This window comes from Phaseolus vulgaris, chromosome 6 (genome assembly GCF_051622355.1).
Source record: "Phaseolus vulgaris cultivar YP4 chromosome 6, ASM5162235v1, whole genome shotgun sequence".
NCBI lineage: Eukaryota > Viridiplantae > Streptophyta > Magnoliopsida > Fabales > Fabaceae > Phaseolus > Phaseolus vulgaris.
In genome coordinates, this window is record NC_143503.1 from 35,486,653 (window position 1) to 35,508,981 (window position 22,329).

The window sequence follows — 22,329 nt, forward strand, 5'->3', positions numbered from 1 at the left end:
ATTGTTCGCGTGAACGTCTTCTGTCACCGTCGATACTAATTGCTATTTCTTAGTCAACACTTATAATTTCATAACGTTAATAAAGTTTATTAACTTATGGATTTGATCGTGATTTGTATATTGATTTGCCTAATTATTATTAGTTAATCTGTTAAAACTATATACATGTATGTAGCAACTGCAATAACAGAAGTATTACAATAAAGTACTCAGTTGTGGTTTAATAGTTAATATTAATTGAGTTCATTTTTTTTATTTTTTTTTCTGATTGAAAAAAAATTAACTGAGTTCATTTCTTATATAAGTAAAAGACATTATTATTAAAATATATTTAAATATTTATATATATTACACTACAAGAAAATCATGAAATATAAACTATTTTTTAGTGACAAAAGATAATTAGTTGCTATAGTGACTAAATTAGAAATCATTTTAGATACTAAAAAAATTTTGATTTTTAAATTAGTTTCTATTATTGTTAAATGATTTCTAAATTGATTTTTATTTCATGTTTTGCTTGTAGTGCTATTTTGTATTTATGTGTATAAAATAGAAATGCATAATAATTATTGTATTCTAAAAAAAAATCACCTAAATTAAATTTTCATTTTCAATATTAAATAAATGAGAAAATGTTGGAATCTTCCTCAATTTCAATATTAATAAATAGAAGTTAAATCCAAAAATTTAATCATCCAATGAGTTAAGTTAAGGATACTTCTGACTTCTTATTTTGTTTTCACTAGTAGGATAATAATTATATGACACACTAAGGGAGATCACTAAAAAATAAATGCATAAAAGAGTGTGAAGGTAGGACAAGATAAAGTAAATATAGATTTGTATACAATACCATGTTCATGTATAAAAAAAACATGCAAAATGTCTTAACACTATAAGAAAATCATGAAATAGAAACCAATTTTAGAGATAAAAAATAATTAGTTGCTATAGTAACTAAATTAGAAACTATTTTAGAGACTAAAAAAACTTTTAGTTTCTAAATAATTGGTAGTTAAAACTTTGGTAGCTAATTAAATACTAATTTATAAACTATTTAACAATAATAGAAACTAATTTAGAAACCATTTTTTTTTTAGTTTCTAAAATGGATTCTAATTTAATTACTATAAAAATTATTTTTTGTCTCTAAAATTGATTTCTATTTCATGATTTTCTTGTAATGTAACAACCATAAAAAGTATATAAATTTAGCTAAAGACTTAAGGTTACTTTCCTCAAAATAAATTAGGAGACTCAAGTATACAACACAATGTGTACATAGGTTTTTAGAAAATATTAAATTACAATATAATGAATCTAACCTTTACATATTTAAGTCTACCACTGGGGATAATCCTAGGAGGATTATTTTTGAAAAAATGTTCTTAATAAGTTTAGGAAAAGACTAATCTTGATTGAGAGATTTTGCTTAATAAAATCTGTCATATTTACTCCTTCATTATCTCTCAATGTATAAAATGCTAACAAATATTGTTCATCTATACATTAAAAATATCAAAAAAAAAAATTCTCTTAGGTGGACTAGGTCAAATGAGTTAACATATGCAAAATAAAGAAAAATGGAGATTAAGAAATAAGGATAGAAAGATTTTTAATTAAATATCAATTTAAAAATTATTAATAATTTTTTTAATATGTTAAATAATATCTAATTTAATTAATATAACAATTAATTATATTTTATTTTTAAAATTATCTATAATAATTATAGTTCAGTCTCTCAATTTATATTTGTTAAAACAAATAAAAAAAAAAACAAAACCACCAAGTTAAACACCTAATTAATTGGGACCCACAACAGCCCACCAGCGAGTTAATTATTATATATCTTGATTGGAACTTTAGTTTTCCATGAAATTAGAATTATATACAGAAGTATTCAATTATTTATGAAATCAGAAATTTAACGACTAACCATAATTCAAATGTATAATGAGTAAAAGCTTAGATTAATCATTACTTGACCGTTTGAATCGAGTTTCGCAACACTTTGATATTTTAGCGTATTAAATCTCACTCTCAAAGAAAGTCATTTATGAATTCAATTAATATGGTACAGAAAAATCTAGTGTAACCAAAAATCTAATTTGATACTTGATGTAGATGCCATGTTTTCAATGTTTTGTAGACCCCTTTTGCTGTCGCGTAGGTCTTCATTAGTCATCAATTTTTTTTTTCTTATTTTGTTATGTATGTGTATATGTATTAGTAAGCATATATATGAGGGTTAAAATATTTTTAAAGTGTATTTTTTAATTTATTTATTATTTGTTGATAAAAAAAACATCTAAAAAATTACGTACTATGTATGAGTCAGTTTTTTTTTTTTTTTACTTTTGTATATATCTTAAAACGTTGCAATTCATCATCTAGCTTTATAGAACTCTTCTGTGAAATTCTTTAGCTCTTTGAAAAGGAGCATGCCCTTGTTCACTTTCTTGTGAAAAGAAAAAATTAAAATGTTCAGAGTCTGAAGTTTCCACTAATCAAAGGGGAAATTATTCAGTAACAACAACCCCTAAATTTTAAGTGGGAACAAGATAGTATATTTCATACTTACATAATAAACTTTTAAACAATAAGACAAAACTAAAGATTATAAAACATTCTAGTAAGTATAATTGATATTATTATAGTGTTAACAAAAACTGATGTTGATTGCATCCTCATATATATCACCTTGGTCCAATGGCTCTACGAAAAGTACGTTATTTCACACGTATTTTAAAATCATGTAAGAAATAAAAGAGAAAAATATTCACGATCAATGTGTTCTTCATAACATAATTAAGCTCAATACCTAATACATTTTAATTTACTATAATAGTCGTTTTTAGTCTTTACACTGTTTGGCTCTAAACTATTAGGGTATTGCCCCTGAATTTCAAACTTAAATAAATAAATATAAGGAACAATTGAGTCCTACATGTCGTGGTTTTTTGGATACCAAATATGAATACTTGACCACAGTAGAAAGTTCAACAAAAAGTATTCAAAAAAAGTGTTCAACAGCCACATAATATTCCATTTCAAGCATTCATAAAAAAAAAAGTTCCATTTCAAGCATTGATCTCAGTTAGAAATTTAAGATTTCACACTTAGCTCTGTCACGAAAGTTAAGTAATATTTTTACTATTGGAAGTTAGTGTAATCACAACAAGAAATTAATTACTCTTTTTACCTTTCTATAGTAAAAGTTGTCTAATACTATACTTGGAGATTCCCATGTTTTAATTTTTTTTTAACTTTTGTATCATTATTAACATCTGCAGTTGGCATATCTTATCATTTATTATCATTTACAACTTCATTAATAGTTATATTTGATTATCTTAACATTGTGCATATTATATTAGTTTATTTTAATTTATCAATAACTGGGTAAGGGAATTTTAAAAATTCATTTTCTTTCACAAAAATCAGAACGGTCAACGCAAGTTCAGTAATTCACTTAAAATATTAGTAACCAAAAAAAAGCATTTTAAAATTATTGACTATATTTTATAAATCTTATGATGATAGCAAACAAAAGAAAAGTTCAACATATATTTTTATTATTCTAACGTATGAATGATATACAGTGCTGAAAAAAAAAGGAATTATATACACTAATAAAACTTTAACATAGTGAACACGAGCAAATTGTTTTTTATAACATATATTCGATTTTACTAAAAAAAATCATGAAATAGAAACCAATATTTAGAGACAAAAAAAATAATTAGTTTTTATAGTGATTAAATTAGAAATTATTTTAAAGACTAAAATTTTTTTGTTTCTAAATTAGTTTTTATTATTCTTAAATGATTTTTAAATTAGTATCTAATTAGCAATGAAGATTTTTGCTACCAAATTTAGAAACTAAATATTTGGTAGTTAGAACTTTGTTAGCGATACCAATTTAAAAATCATTCAGCAATAATAGAAACTAATTTAGAAATCAATTTTTTATTTAATTTTTAAAATAGTCTCTAATTTAGTTACTATAGCAACTAATTATTTTTTGTTTTTAAAATTGGTTTGTATTTTTTGTAGTGTTTTTTTTTTTAAAAAAAATATTTGCTTTGATCACAACAATGTAATAATTTTGTTTGTAAAATTTTATATTTTGAACTTTTAACTAATTAACAATAAAGTAGAGTTAATAACATATTTTGTAACAAATTTTATTATTAATTAAAATGCATTAAAAACTAAAAAAAGGAAATTGTTAATATAAAGTTAATTAGTTCCAAAAAAAAAAAAATTTCAATAAATTCAATAATAGTAAAAAAACATATTTAAAATCAATCTTAAAGAATATATTTCTCTTAAACTTATACATCTTCCTTTTATTAAGAATTTTTTCACAACATTATTTAAAACAAACTTGTTGAAATATATTATGTTTTCAATAAATGCATATTTTGATTATCACTTTTCTTATCAGAAAAAAAAACAATAAAATTAAATAGGACCACTTAAAAAAACTGATTTATCGGATTGATTAAACATATTTTGATTACCACTAATCTACTTTGAAAAAAAAAATGACTAAAACTGAGTCATATGAGAGTAAAAGATAGGAATTGAATAATTGTACATATTGCTAGTACATTTTTAACGTTATATAAAGTAGAAATTAAATATCTTATAAGTATATTTATGATTAATTAAAAGGGTCGTGGAGGAAAGAACCCCTAAATTTCCATCAAAATTAAGGTAAAAGAATGACCACGTCAGAGGATTAGTGTAGCCGAGATCCTCGATGTTTTTCTTTAATACAAAATCCCCGATACTTTGTAACAAAAAACAAAGACAAAAAAACTACGGATACGTACTTACGTGTTTGAAGGAACAAATGTAGTTCCAGATCTTAATCCTAGTTAGCCAGAAAATTCAAATGCTTTTACTCTTTTTGTTCTCTGTCTCCTCCCTTCAATTACCTTGTATTTTCTCTAGTCCAACATAACCCCTTTTCTCCAAAATTTACACACACACTCTCTCTCTCTATATGTATATATATATATATATACTTTATACACATCCATCTTTGTCTCTCAGATCTTGCCTACGTTAAAAACTCCCCCCCAACGCACAAAACAAAATATAAGTACATAACTAGTTGAAGTCTCGGTTCTCTACAAAAGAAACAAAAGTTTTGTAAGCAAACAAATTATTGGTGATTGAGTTAGGTGGTGGAAGGAGCCATGCAGCGTTTACCAGCCAAGTTGATGGCGAAAATGGGTCGCCCGGCATGCGACGTGTTCATCAACCACCGTGGAATCGACACGAAGAGGAACGTTGCGGGGTTGCTGTACGATAATCTTACGAGGATGGGAGTGAGGTCGTTTTTGGACAGCATGAACATGAAACCCGGGGACAGGCTCTTCCACAACATTGATAGAGGCATTCTAGGTTGCAAGGTTGGTGTTGCCGTCTTTTCTCCTCGCTACTGTGACTCCCATTTCTGCCTCCACGAGCTCGCTCTTCTGATGGAGTCCAACAAAAGGGTCGTTCCCATTTTCTACGACGTGAAACCCTCGGAACTGAGGGTGAAGGACAACGGAACGTGCCCTCCGATGGAGCTTCAGAGGTTCGCCTTCGCACTTGAAGAAGCAAAGAACACCGTGGGATTGACGTTTGATTCTTTGAACGGGTAAATCTATACACATTCATATGCATCTCTCTCTTTGGGTTAATGGATCATATTAAATGAAGTTGGGTTTTTTATTAATTTTGAAGTGATTTTTGTTTTCAGGGATTGGTCAAAGTTGCTAAGGAATGCTTCGGAAGCGGTGATCGTGAACTTGTTGGAGGTAGAGGAAGAAAGGAAGCACGCGAGGAAGCAACGTTGAACGCTTCAATGTTCATAAGTTGGATATATAACCACAATATAAAATTTGCATTTTTTTCGTATATAAATAACCATAAGCTAAGCTGCTATCTTTAACATCACTCAAATTCTGTGGCCTGAATTCGCTTAATATTGGGATCAGCCTTCAGATAGTTTTTTTTTTTTAAACAAAAATTATTGAAATTGATTCAACAGAAGCACGGGACAGTGCTCTGAGATTAATTCATTTGTATCATTCTTTTATTGATTCATTAATACAAAGTTATTTCATTCATCATCTCTGTTCTAATTTTTTTTGGTGCTTTGTCTATTTAATTTTTTTATGACAGCAATTTGCTTTAACCCTTTTACGTTTTCATCCCATAATTTGGGATTTATAGGACATCTGTAACAAATCTCAAGGTTAAAATCAATAATTTGTAGTTTGTTACCCACATTTTTCCCCTAGTATTCTATATATTCTCCATTATAGTATTTTTAATTACTTTTATTATTATTATTATTATTATTATTATTATTATTATTATTTATTTACAAAATGTTATTGATTCTATTGGAAATTAATTTTTTTATACAATATTAAATATTAAATGGTAATTTACTACGTTATCATAAAATTAAATATGTTTGATTATTTAAATAGTTGTTTTTTTTATAATATTTGAATTGAAAAATAATATATTTGTTTTGAAATATTTTGCATAATTCACCTTTTTACAATATTGAATTGTTTTATAGTATTGTGTTTTTTTAAATATTATTATTACTCATGAACTTTGTTTGGTTTTATTAGAATTAAGTTTCGTTCAATATTAATGGATAATTTGTTGAGTTAAAAGAATATTAGATTTGTTAATTCTTTTATTAGCGTTGAGATCTATTTTAATATTTAAATTTTAAACATAATAAATTTGTTTAAAATATTTTACATCAATTATAATCTTATAATATTTAATTATTTTATATATATTTTTAATTATTATTATTATTACTCATTTAAGATTTGTGTGCTTCATTGCACTGAAAACTAAAAAATTTAGGTACATTGTTAAACGATAATTTACTAACGTAAAGTATGTTCACTTTCTTTTAATTGTTGAAATATGTTCCAATAAGGTTAAATGATGTTATAGATCTAAATCTGATGTAGCATTATTACTTCTTTACATGTAAACTTTTTATTTGTTAAATCTCTTTCAAATACAAGTGTTTCAAGATTCTGAAGTTGTAAAGTCATGTTACTCTATTTATAATAATATCAATCCTAACTATCAAATTATACATGATGATACATGGAAGAAAAATATTGAATAATGAAAAATCGTCTCCAAAAAATAAAATTATAATGATACATGTACTTTGTTTGCATTTTTTTATAATTATTATTCCAAAATTATATAATAGTAATTTTTCATATATACTATACATTTATTTGTTATTATTTTAAAATATTTTTTTTAATTAAATTTATATATGATAGCTACTATGTGTTTCCATGTCTCTCCTTAAGTAGGACACAAACCAACAAGCATATTCACATTCCATAGTGGAGACACCACTTTTGATGTAGAAGATATAGTAAAGAAGATTCAGTTCCTAGTTAATGAAGAAAATATCTTTTACTTTGCTTAAATTCTCTCAAATATTTGCTTTTGTTTTTTTATGTAAAAAAATAATTTGATCTTTTGCATATTTGATTCATTATCCGTTTACTCTATAAACACAACATTAATAAAAAATAATCATTAAGATTCAAATAAACCAATAAATCTTAATTAAAACAGTTAATTTATTTATTATTATATTCTAATAATCTATATGATGAAAGTTATTAAGTATTAATAAAATTATACTCATCATGAAACATCAGTTATTTATTTTTTAAATATATAAAACAAAACTAAATAATTAAAATTCTTCATACACTAAAAAAAATTATTAAATAGAAATTAATTTTAGAAACAGAAAAATAATTAGTTGCTATAGTGACTAAATTAGAGACTATTTAGAATCTAAAATATTTTTTGGTTTCTAAATTAGTTTCTATGGTTAAATAGTTTCTAAATTTGGTAGAAAAACCTTTGTAGCTAATTAGATATCAATTTAGAAACTAATTTAAAAACTAAAATATTTTTTAATTCAGTCATTATAGCAACTAATTATTTTTAGTTTCTAAAATTGATTTATATTCAATGGTTTCTTGTAGTAATTGCAGTAACTCTTTAAAAAAAATGCAAACTAAAGCATACACATTCTTGTAAAAAAAAAATGCAAACTAAAGCATACACATTCTTGTACAAATCAAACCAAAATTCAACTAGTTTTAAAACCTGACGATAGAAAAAAGTTTTAAAACCAAACTTAAGTATATATAATGTGTTATGTTTGAAAAAAAATATTTTTATTTTTTTTTAACTTGTTTCAAAACTTGTTCTATTAATAGAGTTTTTATAAAGAAAATATTTTTCATTTGCTTTTTGAAACACTACTCTATATATCATTACAAAATGCACACATTTTTATATATTCTTACTGTAATTAGCTTCACTGAAAATTAAAATTGTTTTAAGGTTTAAAATTTGAAAATAGTAAAAAATAAAGTAATTTCATGTATACGATTTTTAAGAAATATACTATCAATTGACATGCCTCAATATTTTAATTTAAAGTGATTTAGAAACATCCAAACCAATTAATTAAAATTTCCCCCACAATTTACACTATTTGGTAAAGTGATAATATAAGATGTAAAGTCAATGATTGACAAATTTGATGTAATGTTATACTAATAAGTATACTGCCTATATAAATTCCAAAAAAAAAAAATCTTCTAAAACTTTGAAGTTGAAACTTTGTTATTATTAGTGAGAAGTGAATATTTGTTATTATTTGTTCTCTATGATGTTATCTTTTTGTTTCTTAAGTCATCTGGTACTATGATATAATTTATCAAAATTTTTAGGAGTTTGTTCCAACTTATTATAAATAATGATATTTATTTTAAGATATAACCTATCATTCTCTATATTAAAAAAAATTGATCGTATACTAATTTCTGGGTAATGAATATAAAGGAAAAAAGAGGTCTTAAAACTCTACTGAGACATTGTTTCATGAATGAAGAAGATAATGGTAGCAATGTGAAAATGGAAGACACGCGATAGCTTGCAGAAGAAGTAACAGAAATAGGAGCAACGCGCAAAGACAAACACAACGGTGGTTGACATTCGATTCACTCACTCAATTGAATTGCAAGAAAATTTCTTCCTATTTTCAGTTTAGTCAATTCTTTCCTCTATACAACAAATTCCAACCTAAATTTTCTTATAGACTTAAACTATTCTCTCTAATTTTTAATTAAGAGTGTATTTGGATTGGGAAGTGGATGTGTGAAGATTTGAAGGAGTGGATGTGAAGAAAGTGAGGTTGTTTAAATTGGGGTATGCTAGAGTGGATTTATAAAAAAAGTTTATGGGAGTTTGTGATTGATGGAATGACTGTGGGGAAATTTTAAATTTTTCTAAAGTGTAAAATGTAAGTTTATAAATTTATCCTTGTTTTTAAAAATATTTGAATAATGAAATATGAAATATTTTTGTGTGAATTTGAGTTAATTAAAATTTTGTAAATTATTTCGATGAATAATTATTTTAAAAAAAACATTAGTTTCTTATCATTATTTGAACATGAAATTTTTTTATAAATATAATAAATTTGTAAATGATGTGACGAGTGTGATTAAAATTTTAATTTTTTTAATTAATAAAATATTAAGATTACAAATTTATTCTTATATTTTTAAAAATTAATTAATATATTTATTTAAAATAAAATAATAATAATAATATAAATATTAAAATAATAATATTTAAAAAATTAATTTATAGAAATTATATACATAATCAATTATATATTATTCACAATTGATTATATATTTTATTATAATTTTATTTAATAATTTTATTTTTTTATAAATATACCTAGTATTTTTGTTTTGTAATATGATTTTATCTTCTTTTTTTATTTGTTTTTTATCCCTTTTATTTTTCCTTTGCCTTCAGCATGTCAAAACAAAATATGTGGTAAGTTGGGAAAATCACCAATGCTGACGTGTCTTTCCACAACAATCTCTGCATATAAGAGGAATATTATTTTCATTATTCATGTGGATATCCTTTCTCACACTTTCATGCATATCACTTGATCCAAATAAGGGATATCACTGCACTTCCATCATCGTGAACAGTACTTCCCTTGAAGCAAACCGGTCCTAAGAGTGAAGGGTGTAATTTCACATTTAATATTTTAGAATACATTTTTTTAGATTTATATTTACGGAATACATTTTTTTAGATTTTTATTTACGGAATACTTTTTTATATTTTCAATATGTTTCTTGATTTTAATTTTCTTTTTCTTTTCACATGTAATTTTGTTTTTTTAATTCTATTTTAGAATTTAGTTTTTTATCACAAAAATCTATTATGAATTTTTTTTTAGAGTGTACTTTTTAATTTTAGATTTTTAATTTCAAAATAAAAAGTAATTTTAATATTTCAAAATAATTGGATGCAGGTGTAAAATTATTGTCTTCAATTTATGAGAAATGTCAATTTTTAACATTTTTTAAATTTTTAAATAACTTTAAATGAAGTATAACATAACTTTTTTAAATTATCTCGGCTACACCTCCATATATTCTTTCCAGTCGCAACATTTTCATTATTCTTCAACCATATGGTTTGATAGAGTAATTTTATCATTTAAGCATGTGTGAGAGGGTTGATAAGAAGATTTGTTATATTTAATGTTTTTCAATACAAAAATAATTTTTATTGAGTTTTGCACTCCACTGTTGCATCTTATCAGGTTTTTTTTCTGGGTTTTGTTGCTTTCAAAAAAATAAAAATAAAAAGCAAACAAAAACGCAATCACTATCACTAAAAACATCATAAAACTTACTTCAACTACCTACATTCATCACAAGCCATCACAAGCAACCACTGCCACTAAAAAAAACATTACACTCTTCAACATACTTAAAAAGAAGGATAGTGTTAAAACTAAAGAAAGGCAATTTTTTCCTACACCATATCATTTTTTATATGCACCCAACATAACATTTTAAACCCAATTTTGCCTTTCTCCTCTTTGTTATGAAAAAAGTTATAGAGGATTGAGTGTTTGGTGTGCGTTTAGCTATAGAGGAATTGGTGCTGGTGCAGTGGTTGTTGTGATGGTGGAAGGAAGCTTTCATTTTTACTCTCGTTACTCTCACTGTAAATTGTTCTGAGATAAGACAACAAAAAATGTATATGTTAGTGACTTCTTTCTGGATTTCAACATTCAGAACCATCCATAACTCTTGCACTTACAAACTTTCACATCCAGAAAACATACGATATCCATATAAGAGGCAAAAAATTAACTATAACTTTCATGCACGTTCAGAATAGGAAAAACACTTCTGGATATAGATATCCAAAAGTCATTAAATTTGAGTAAACTTACTACACTCGCAATTTCCACAACAACAGCTCTTCTCCTCTTTCGTGAACGACAACTCTTCTCCTCCTCCATGAACGACAGTTCTTCTCCTCCTCTCCGCCGTCGTGCCTTACAAACGTGTGTTGAGTGCCGTCGTGCCTTAGGTAGTTGGGTGCATAAGGTTGGTGTAGGGAATGCATTGTTGTAGAAGGAGATTTTATTTCATTAAGGATACAATAGACATTTCATTCAAATAACTTATTAAGGGCACACAAGACATTTCACATAGTAGTGTTGGGTGTAGGTAAAAAATTATATGGTGCAGGGAGATTCTGCCTAATGGAAGGAGACTATATGGAGGTGCACGGAGGATTTGCCCAATTTAATTACTTCAACCCATAGGCCTAGTCCAGGAAGAAGCCCACAGCAAGTGGCAGGATTCAATTTCTAGCAATCACTTTCTTAATATCAATGTTGTTAATCAAACTTTTAACTATTGTAATGTAGAATTAGATAATAAATATACGAAGACTCTATTTTAAAACATTCAACCCTTTATGTTATTAATTAAATGATATGGAGAGTTTTTTTTATTACTACTCTTTTTTGTAAATTTCTATATTTTAAAATTCGTCGATTATATTAACCCATTATTATTGAAAAGAAGTTATTATATTATTGGAAATAATTTATCGAGAACAATGTAGTTTTATTAATTTTAGGTTAGTCTAACTTTTCCATTTATGAATGTGTATATTTTGAATGTGAGATGAATAAATCTTTCATAAATGGCATATTAGAAATTGTAACTCTCCTTGTTTGTTTTCCTTTTCTTATTATCAACAAAAGAAATCGTCATAATTTCATCTTCTAAACTAACATATAATGTAAATATTTATTAAGTACGTTGTTATAGTGAGGTGAAAATACGTTTATAACCAAATTATATTGTTATAAAGTCTTAGCAACAATAAAAGTGTTTTGTTTAATAAGGATTGTATACTAGGAGAGAGCATATGTTTTTTTGGTATCAGTTATTTTACCCATAATTCTCCTGCTTCATATCATTTTTAAATATTATGTGGATCTTTAATGAACAATGTAAAATGTATATTGTATATTAATAAAATAAAATTTAGCTTTTCACTGCATTCTCCTACATCAACCCTTACACCCATCCTTACCCCTAAGGCACAACAGTATCCAACACACACCACTGAATTCTGAAGTCAAGAAAGCTAACACGGAGGAGGAGTAGAATTGTGGTTGTGGAAATTGACACATAATGCGATGCAATAAGTTTTTTCAAATTGTGTCTTTCGAATATCTATATCCATAGATGCTTATATTCAAAAGGTTATAGTTAATTTTTTACTTCCACTATCTGTAGACATTCTGGATATAAAAATTCATAAGTTCAAGGATTTAAGATGAATTCGAAAGTTCAAAATCTAGAGTCAATGACTTGTGTTTTCTTTTCTTTTTTTAATTTATAATAAATATGTTGATCGACGTGTTAATATGTGACTTCTGGATATTGATACGTAAATACGTCACAATAACAAAGTTGAATTTAAAAACTTATGATAGGTGCTTATAAAAAATATATGGTGCAGAGAGAAATTGCCAAAAGAAGAGTATGGAACAAGTCCAGATGGAAGTCCATGAGCTCATATAGGCCTATAATCTATACCTTTTGTGAACTAAAATGCGGTCCGATAAGTTTCGTTTCGTGACTTGCATTATATTTTTATATATTTTACTATTATATTATATAATTATTTGTGTATTGATTTATTTATTATTTTATCAATATCATATATTTATAAATATGAATATAAATTTATTTTAAATATATTTGAATATATCCTGTTTATAATATATTTTTTACTTATTTGTAGTAAATAATAAATTACAGGATCTGTTTGCTTTTGCAGAAAGGGAAAGAATAAATATATACTTAATAAAGAATTAAAGAGAAAGTACATAAAAGAAGAATGAATAAACCCAAAAAACGAGAAAACAATCTCTTTAAATTTAATAAACAAGATGAGAAAGATTTGCATGAATTAAAGTATATAATTGAGTATGGATAAAATGATAATGAATTATATAATTAATATTTTATTAATAATATCATTTTTAAAACAAGTAATTACAAAAAAAATGTGAAAATAATAAATAATATTAAAGAAAATAATTTAAATTTTAGTAATTTGTATCGAGTTATATTGTATCCACTCGTTTTTTACGGATTATATAAGAGAGTTGGTTAAAATGACATATATATACTTGCGTTAAGACTCTAACGACATTTCATATCAACGATTAAAAATGGATTAATTTTTTAAAATTATACAACTATATATTAAATTTTATATTTTGTTATTTTTCAATAATAGATTAAAATTATTTTTTTATTCCATGTTTCTTTTGTTTAATTAAAATGTTACATGTAGTTAAAAATATTAGTATGTTGGTTAATAATTGATTGGATACAATCCCTGACGTCAAGAGTCTGATAAGATATTACAAAGTGTACTTTAAGTTTAACTCAACCCCATAAAACCAGCTTATGAGATTGAGGTTTACACTCACTTATATACAATGAAATGTTCTAATCTCTAGTCGATGTGAGATCTCTAACACTTTTATCACAAAGAATAATTAAACACATCAACAATGGAAGAAATTCGTCATAAGTGTAAAAAATATTGTTTATACATCAAAACCGTTCAAATATTTGTAAGATTTCAAGTTAAATTTAGATAATTCTAACTTTTCACTATTCTTAAGAATTTTTTTATGATATACTGAATTTTTTAATATTTATTATAACAATTTTAGTTATATTATACATACTTGAAAAGTATATATATATATATATATATATGTGAATATATCAATTTAATTCTTATATCTCTAATTTAAAACATGTATCCAATTTTAAAAAGTTAAATATTACTCATTAGTATTAACCCTGCTCAATAATCTTAATATTCTCATAATAAAATAAGAAACAATTATATTTCTTAATTATGTTATAACATTAAATTATAGATGAATAGTGAAAAATATGCTGATAAGCCGAAGCATTATAGAACCCAGCATGGCAAGTCATTGTCCTTAATTTGCAACTTTTAAAGTTTTAGTTCTAGGAAGAATTATAATAATAATTTTTTTAACCATAATAATATTATTCGAATAATTCATCTCTATAAACAATTATTAAGACTATCGACAATATGATTATAATATTGATCTTTCATCATGCTTTACATCATATTCAAAGCAAAATTCGAATTTTATACCACTTCATCACAAGTTTGCTACGACTTGTAATATAGTTTGATTAGTCTTTAATTGTTTAATTCAAATTTCAAAATTTAATTATTCTTAAATATATTTTTACATTATTATTTAAATTTATTACAAATATTTTAAATTTTGATTATTATGATTATTTTTTTTCAATTTCAACTATTAATTTAATAATTTTATGCATTTTTAATACTGAAATAAGAGTTTATTATTCTTTAGTTTTACTTTATCTAGATTTTCCGAGGAAGTATTTGCGTAATCTTTATATTCGCTTTAGAAGAAAAAGAAATCATCATATTCGGTGTAAAGTACTTATTCCACTGTCTAGTTAAAAGTCATTATATTCGCATTATATATTGTAGAAATTGAATATTATTTTTGCCTATTTTCTTTCTATAGTGAAGTATGTTGATTTCTTTAAGGAGGATGTATAAAGTATTAACATTATTTATAATTCAAAATCTTAATGTAATAAGTATATGGATTTTTTTGTGATATGTTTAGTAATTGTTTTCATGTCTATTCAATGTTTGAAAACATATGAGGAAAGTAGAAGAAAGTGTAAGTTTATATTTGTGTAGATTCACATGGAATACGTGTTAATTTAAGAATTGATAATCCTGAGAAGCAGATGTAGTTTAAAAGCATCACCTTTTATACCCTTTAAGATAAGGGTTGAATACCTTGCTTCACACTTTCCATATGTAATTATAGATTCCTCAAACCCATTCAACTTCTTTCGTCACCCTCTCCATCTTCTCTCTCAGATTTTCTCCCATCAATTTCTGTTTCACCAGGAAATATCTTGTGTTGGCCACTCATTATATACCCTCATTTTAATTCTTCTTATTTTTGTTTAAGTATATATCATTTGCACTTTGTTTTTAGGAGTCTCCAATTACTATTAAAAAAACATGTTTGAATTAATTTTTTCATAAAAATAACAATCTAATAATTCAGGTTTAACATTTGTGTATAATATATATATATATATATATATATATATATATATATATATATATAAAACAATTCTCACTATATATTATATATTACAAGGGTTCTAATCGATTAACGATGTTAAAAGTTATTCTTACAATTTATCCGAGACTGAATGTCTCCAATTAATTACTCGTGTCTTTTCTTCAATTTCGGTTGTTCTTCTTAGATGTTTGAGAGGATGGAATACCTGTAAAGATACTCCGACGCTCAAGTTAGATGAAGTCAATTTAGGTGATTTAGTTCAGGCTTCAAAATAAAGTTACCTTTCACTATGAAAGTCCTTTCTTATTTATAGTGTTCTAGTGGGTCTTATCCAGTCAAAATGATTAAGAGATATCCAATGAGCGTTTAATCACACTTTATAACTCCTAACCAAAATTAATGTTCCTAACTTGTGATGTGACGTGGACATCCCATTTTACTGAGAGATTGCTAGACCGTCTAGAGAACCGACCATTTAGACTTCCGATTTCTACTGAGTGGAAGCTTTGTTGTCGATGAACACTTTGAAGAACTTCAGTGAGACTTTATTGTAATGGGAGAGTCGTGCTCTCTCCATCCCTTTTTCAACTTACTTGTTGAACCTTGAAGACCAAACGTCCGACTTTCGTTAACCTTAGTTATAACGAAAGTTTTTTAAATTTTACTAAATTTTACCACTGGTACCAAATTAATACATTAATACACATTTATAAATGTGTTTTATAAAGTTTTACCTTCAAGAACATATAAATTGTACATATGTCTAATAAAAAATATATAGAACTTAAATTAAAATTAAGCCGTTAACTAAGATATTCAAGTGTTGGGTTTTAGAAATACAACTAGCTTACGTTATAATAACTTTTTTTTAATGCAAAGTTTTAATATTGTATTTGAGTATAGATAATCTTAGAACAAAATAAAGATTCAATCTATTTTATCAATACAAAATGAAAATGAAAATTATATTTGGGTTCTTGCTTGTCATGAAAATTGTTTAGTTTTATTTTTTGGTTTTGATACCAATATTCATAGCTAATCGAAGTGTTCTTATTTTTACACGCACGCTGTACATATAAATAATCTTAATCTGAATGTTTCTTTATAGATAATTGAAATAAACCAAACTTTGCAATAAGCCCCACACCTATTGGCACCATACGATTCGTACTTGTATAAAAGTGATGGTTTTATGGCGCCCACCTTTTCTCTTTTAAGTAATTGCACACAAACTTTTAATAATTACCCACTAATATTTTAATCAAATAAAACTAATTCACGATTAAATATTAGTCATTAGTTATTAAAAACATTAGTACTAAGAATAACATCGACCCATAAAATTTAAATCAGTTTAATTTAAACACGTTTGGGATGAAAAATAACTTGATTTAATGCATATAATAAATTTTTACTTAAACAAACCCATTTTATAACCTTGTTCAAACTAAAGTAAACACATTTTAATTTTAACAGCCTAGTGATGACATCAATCCTACCAAAGTTTTAGAAGAAGAAATGAAGACGGCGCAGGTAGAAGAGCACGTGCGCACGTGACACCTTTCTCTCTCTCTCTCTCTCTCTCTCTCTCTCCATGCTTTAGTTGGGGACTGTGCTTGATTGTGTGAACAGTGTGGGCCATGGCTACGTTGGGTTTTGTCTGCATAACAAAAGCATGACATCATAAGTGTAATGGCAGTTCCAAACTCCCTCCTCACAGAAACAGACAACCATCCTTATTCTCCTCGCTCTGCTGCTGTCCAGAAATTATTACATGGATCACGAATCTTATGGTCCCAATTCACTTCATTTTCATGTAATAGTATAATTTAATATTCTTCATTTTCTTTTCTCAATTGAAAATATTCATTACATGTTGCACGAACACTGGTCTAAGCCAAAGACACGTGTTTGACAAGAGACTGTGTGATCACTTTTTGCTGTTCTCCGTACACGTGTTGAACCATCCACCCTCGATTCCCACGTGTCACAAATCTCACGGGCACCCCTTTGGTACATTTATCTCACCCAACCCTACCCTTACAAAACACGAATCCTCGTCATGCGATCATCGCCTCCCCCTCTCAACCTTATTTCATTCAATGCTAGTACCTAAGCTTCATTCACGCCTAGTAAAGAAAGAGAGCAAAACAAGGGAATCTGGAGAAAAAGGTAGGCTTACAAAGGTTGCTTTATTGTATGCATGAGAATTGTAGCAGAGATTTGAAGCTAGACCCGTGACCATCACCATGAATAGCATGGGTTCATCTTCAGAATATCACACTCATCAGCACCCTCATCTTCCTCCGGGGTTTCGGTTCCACCCCACAGATGAGGAACTAGTGGTTCACTACCTCAAGAGAAAAGCAGACTCTGTTCCTCTTCCTGTTGCCATCATCGCCGAGGTTGATCTCTACAAGTTCGATCCGTGGGAACTCCCAAGTATGAAACTTTATCACACCCCACCTTGTCTTCTCCTCCTTGCATGAAACCCACTTTTATATTTCCTTGATTAGTTTGGTTTGTGATGCAAAATTTTATATTTTTTGGATTTTGGTGTTTCTGTGTTTTTTAGGTAAAGCAACGTTTGGCGAGCAAGAGTGGTACTTTTTCAGCCCAAGAGACAGAAAATACCCGAATGGGGCAAGGCCTAACAGGGCTGCTTCTTCTGGGTATTGGAAAGCTACCGGAACTGACAGGCCGATTCTTGCATCTCATGGCCACCACAAAGTAGGAGTCAAGAAAGCACTTGTTTTCTACGGTGGGAAGCCTCCAAAAGGGGTTAAAACCAATTGGATCATGCACGAGTACAGGCTTATTAGCACTTCCTCGAATTCTACCTCAAAACCACCTTCTCTGCCTGCAGACCATGCACGTAGTACCAAGAAAAACTCCTTGAGGGTATTCACATCTCTAATTTTTATTTGTTTTAATTACTTTTCTAACAAAGTTAAATGAACCGTGTGATGTATGCAGCAGATCTTCCTTAGTAAGATAAGGTTTTTATTGTTCCTAAAGATGAAAAAAATTACGCGTAACAGTAATTTTGACTGTAATGTAGTTTTTTTACTCACCGTGACCACATTGTATTTTTTATTTCTTATTTATCTTTAATTTTCCGTAACATCAGATATCAGGATAAACTGTACCATAATTCAAAATCTTGATTATTACTGTTAAATTTCTCGTTAAAAAGTGATTGTTTTTATGTCACTTTTGTTTGGTAGCTTGATGATTGGGTTTTGTGCCGAATATACAAGAAAAACAACAGCACCATCATGCCAAGGTTTCCTTTGATGGAGCAGAACAAGGAGCTTTCTTCGGAGAGTACTATGGTACCAATGATGTCAACTTTGTCAATGGCCAATAATAACACAACTCAGAACTCCAAAGCCGGGACTTCGACAAGCGCAAGTTATGGACCCCTGGGACTAGAAAATGATGACAACTTGTTTGATGGAATCTTAGGAGTTGACCATAGCATGCAGCAAGATGTTTCTGATTCCCACCAAGTCTCTTCAAAGGGAATCTACCCTGTGAAACGAGCACTCTCGTCACAGTTTTGGAATGACACAGGGTCATCTTCTTCTAGCAGGAGATTCCATTGTGATCTCAATGCAGGAAGCAACACTGTTGAGGAAGACAATTCCTTCGTTTCAATGCTTAGCCAACTTCCACAGAACACAGGGTTTCACCCAAATGCACTTCTTGGCCCAGTTAGTAATGATGTATTGAGGCAACAGTTTCAACTTCCAAGCATGAACTGGAACGTTTAGGGTGATTAATTTGTCTTAGGGTAGATACTGGGTTAGATAATGTACCTGCCATTGTAGGTCTCTATTAAGCTTTAGTTTGGGTTTGGAGTTTATTATTGGACAAACTTAGATATAATGTTGTTTCTGTATTTTTATAAAAATTTGAGTGTTACTTTGTAATCAGCATAAGCTTTTGAGGTAAATTTTCATTATGCAGATTACAAACTAAAACTCTAATTCATAGAGTAATGACGCGAACAACAGCCGATAAGAAACTATATCTAATTGAGTTCTTTTCTATATTATATTTTGTCCTTTCCACTATAGCTTATTTTTTAATTTCGTCTTTGAAGCTTACACCAAACTGAATACAGTAGAATACTACTGTTCTGCGTCAGCAACAACACTAGCACTTTTAATTAACTAAAGAAAGAATCATTATTGATTGGGATCTATTGCTAAAAAGGCTCATGACCCCGTAGTCATCGTTCGTTCATAAAAAAAACCACTGTGGTGGGGAGAGTAATGTTCTCACACTAGATTAGGACCAAAAAACACTCTTTGACACTCTTCGATCGGTCGGTCAGTTCTTCTTTTTTCTAAAAGTAAGTTCTTCACTCTTTTTTCATTGCTCTCCCTCTTGTCCTCTCCTGAACACTAAACTTGAATTGTACTTGCAAAAAACACAAAAAACACTTCGACGCTCAACACAATATTTGACACCTATCACTATTAATACTGTAGGATAACCTACCTGTTTCTTGAAATTTATGACTATTTATATTATTATCATGTGCTCTCTGTTATTAGGTGAGATTAAGGAATTCTGTTATGCTTAATAATACATTATCTAGTATTTGATCGTTGATTAGACTCATTAATCCTGTTTAGACGTAATGGTTTTTGTGATATCGATCGGCTTTGACTGAGTGCCGAGTCATAGTCTCAGTCATGCAATCCTACCACAAGTAACATTAAATAACAATCACACAAACAATAATCTTTGCTTTGCTGATAAAAAATAGAAACAATAATCTTTAGTTCTTAGTAAGGATATACCTTGGGTGGAAATCAGAAATATATAAAGTAAGGTTATGTGAAAGATCATTTTGTATATGGGAAGATTAGATGGATCTAGGGAGTAGAAGAAAAGAGAAAAAAGAATCTAGGTTGATATGGATTTATAACTACTATGAAAAGTTTCCAATTGAAAAAGAAATGGTTTTGTATGATATCTGATAAGAAGTTATTTCGTCATCTTCTTGGGCATTTGATACTTAAAGAAAGAAAAAGGTTATAGGAAAAGAAAGATAAAAAGATTGTTATAAACCCTAAACACAGCACGTCCAAAAGTAGAATGTCAACTGTCAAAGTTGTTGGAATTAGACAATTCAACAGTTTTAAATCCCTTTAGTATCTATAACATATTATTAAGCGCATTATTTCATAAGAAAAATTATTAATCGACAGAGGGGTACTCTAAGTTGAATATAAGATTTTGGCAATGTTGTTTCAAAGGGTTAGGTATAGATAACAAGTCCCCACACTGATAAAGAAAAGGAACACAATTAACAATCTTGATTTGACTTTTATCAAGTTCAAAATATATATTATCAAAACCTAAATTGACGTCTCAAAACACAATCTTATTTCGCATCATCTAAGTAAATCATACAACAATGATGTATGAAAACAAATGACAGATGGAACACACATTTTTTTCTTAAAATAATTCAAATGTAATCATATAAAAATGTTATTTCACAAGAGTTCAGAAGAACTAACTCACACATATATTCCATGTCAAATCTGATAAAAATAAGTGATAAATATATAATTTTTTTAAAAACATAATATGTAAAATAATTTTTTGAACTTCTTGTTGAAAATACCACATGATAAAATCAATATAAGTAGGTGTAAATATTATTTTACATACTTTGGGATGATGTTTTTGTGGATTCTATGTATTTTATAAGTGATTTGAGTTTTGTCATATAAGGTTTTGTGCATCCTTAGGTGGTGTAAGGAAACTTGTTTTCGTTTTTTGTATAAGGGTTTGAGTACCCTTGAAGTACCTCATTTTATTTTATTTATTCTTTGCTGATAAAAAAAATATTATTTTTTAAGATTAAATTAGATTTAAAGTCAATTTTTTAAGATAATATCAAAGTCATTTATATTTTAACGAGAATTTGTGAGATATATTGCATCACCCATTATTGAATTACCTAATAAATAGTCACACACACAAATGGATTGATCTCGACATAAAGAAAGTGTATTGAAGATCTCACATTACTAAGATCAATTTATATTAGATAAACAAATATAAATTTTATTTTACCAATTTTATAAGGTTGAATTAGTTATAAAATTTAGAGTCTAGAGTTTAGGATTTAAGATTTAAGATTTAGATTTAAGATTTAGGATTTAGGATTTACTTTAAGACTTTCCAACCATAAATAAACACAGTTATACGAAAAATTTTAAAGACTCTCTCCATATTTATTGATCCCATAAATCACTAAAACCTCTTCAAGATTTTGACAAGCAAATTATTCTTTACTTACCAATGCAAATTTGTGTAAGATCATTCCTGCATAAGAAGCTCTTTGTAATCCTTTAAAACATGTCTTGATCATATGAAATAAAAGGCAGCCAACTCTTAGAACAAAATGAGAAGCCATGAAAATGAAAATTCATCGAGGTTATAAAGTAATTAATTATTTTCACATATTTAATAGTTTAGACAGAAGTATCTAGATAGGATATTTTGGTAACTTGCCTATAGATACTATTAATAATTAACTTATGTCCGAATCAACGTGGAATATTGTTACATGATGAGATTGAGTAAGTCAATCCACACACTACTCAATCAGAACACAACACTTAGAAAAAACTTTTGCAGTTAAAGAA

General features: G+C 27.4%; 2 protein-coding genes across 2 annotated transcripts; both read left to right on the top strand.

The window, feature by feature from the left end:
• The first annotated feature begins 4,746 nt into the window (after window positions 1-4,746).
• Window positions 4,747-5,907, top strand: LOC137833183 (putative 2' cyclic ADP-D-ribose synthase BdTIR). Its single transcript, XM_068641543.2, has 2 exons — window positions 4,747-5,665; window positions 5,768-5,907. The coding sequence occupies exons 1-2, from the start codon at window positions 5,217-5,219 to the stop codon at window positions 5,862-5,864; spliced, it is 546 nt and encodes a 181-aa protein (XP_068497644.1). The 5' UTR covers window positions 4,747-5,216; the 3' UTR covers window positions 5,865-5,907.
• An 11,789-nt stretch (window positions 5,908-17,696) lies between these two features.
• On the top strand, window positions 17,697-19,590 carry NAC025 (NAC domain containing protein 25). The gene is made up of 3 exons (XM_068640858.1): window positions 17,697-18,094; window positions 18,228-18,553; window positions 18,880-19,590. Exons 1-3 carry the CDS (start codon window positions 17,902-17,904, stop codon window positions 19,426-19,428), a joined length of 1,068 nt encoding a protein of 355 aa, XP_068496959.1. The 5' UTR covers window positions 17,697-17,901; the 3' UTR covers window positions 19,429-19,590.
• The last annotated feature ends 2,739 nt before the right edge of the window (window positions 19,591-22,329 follow it).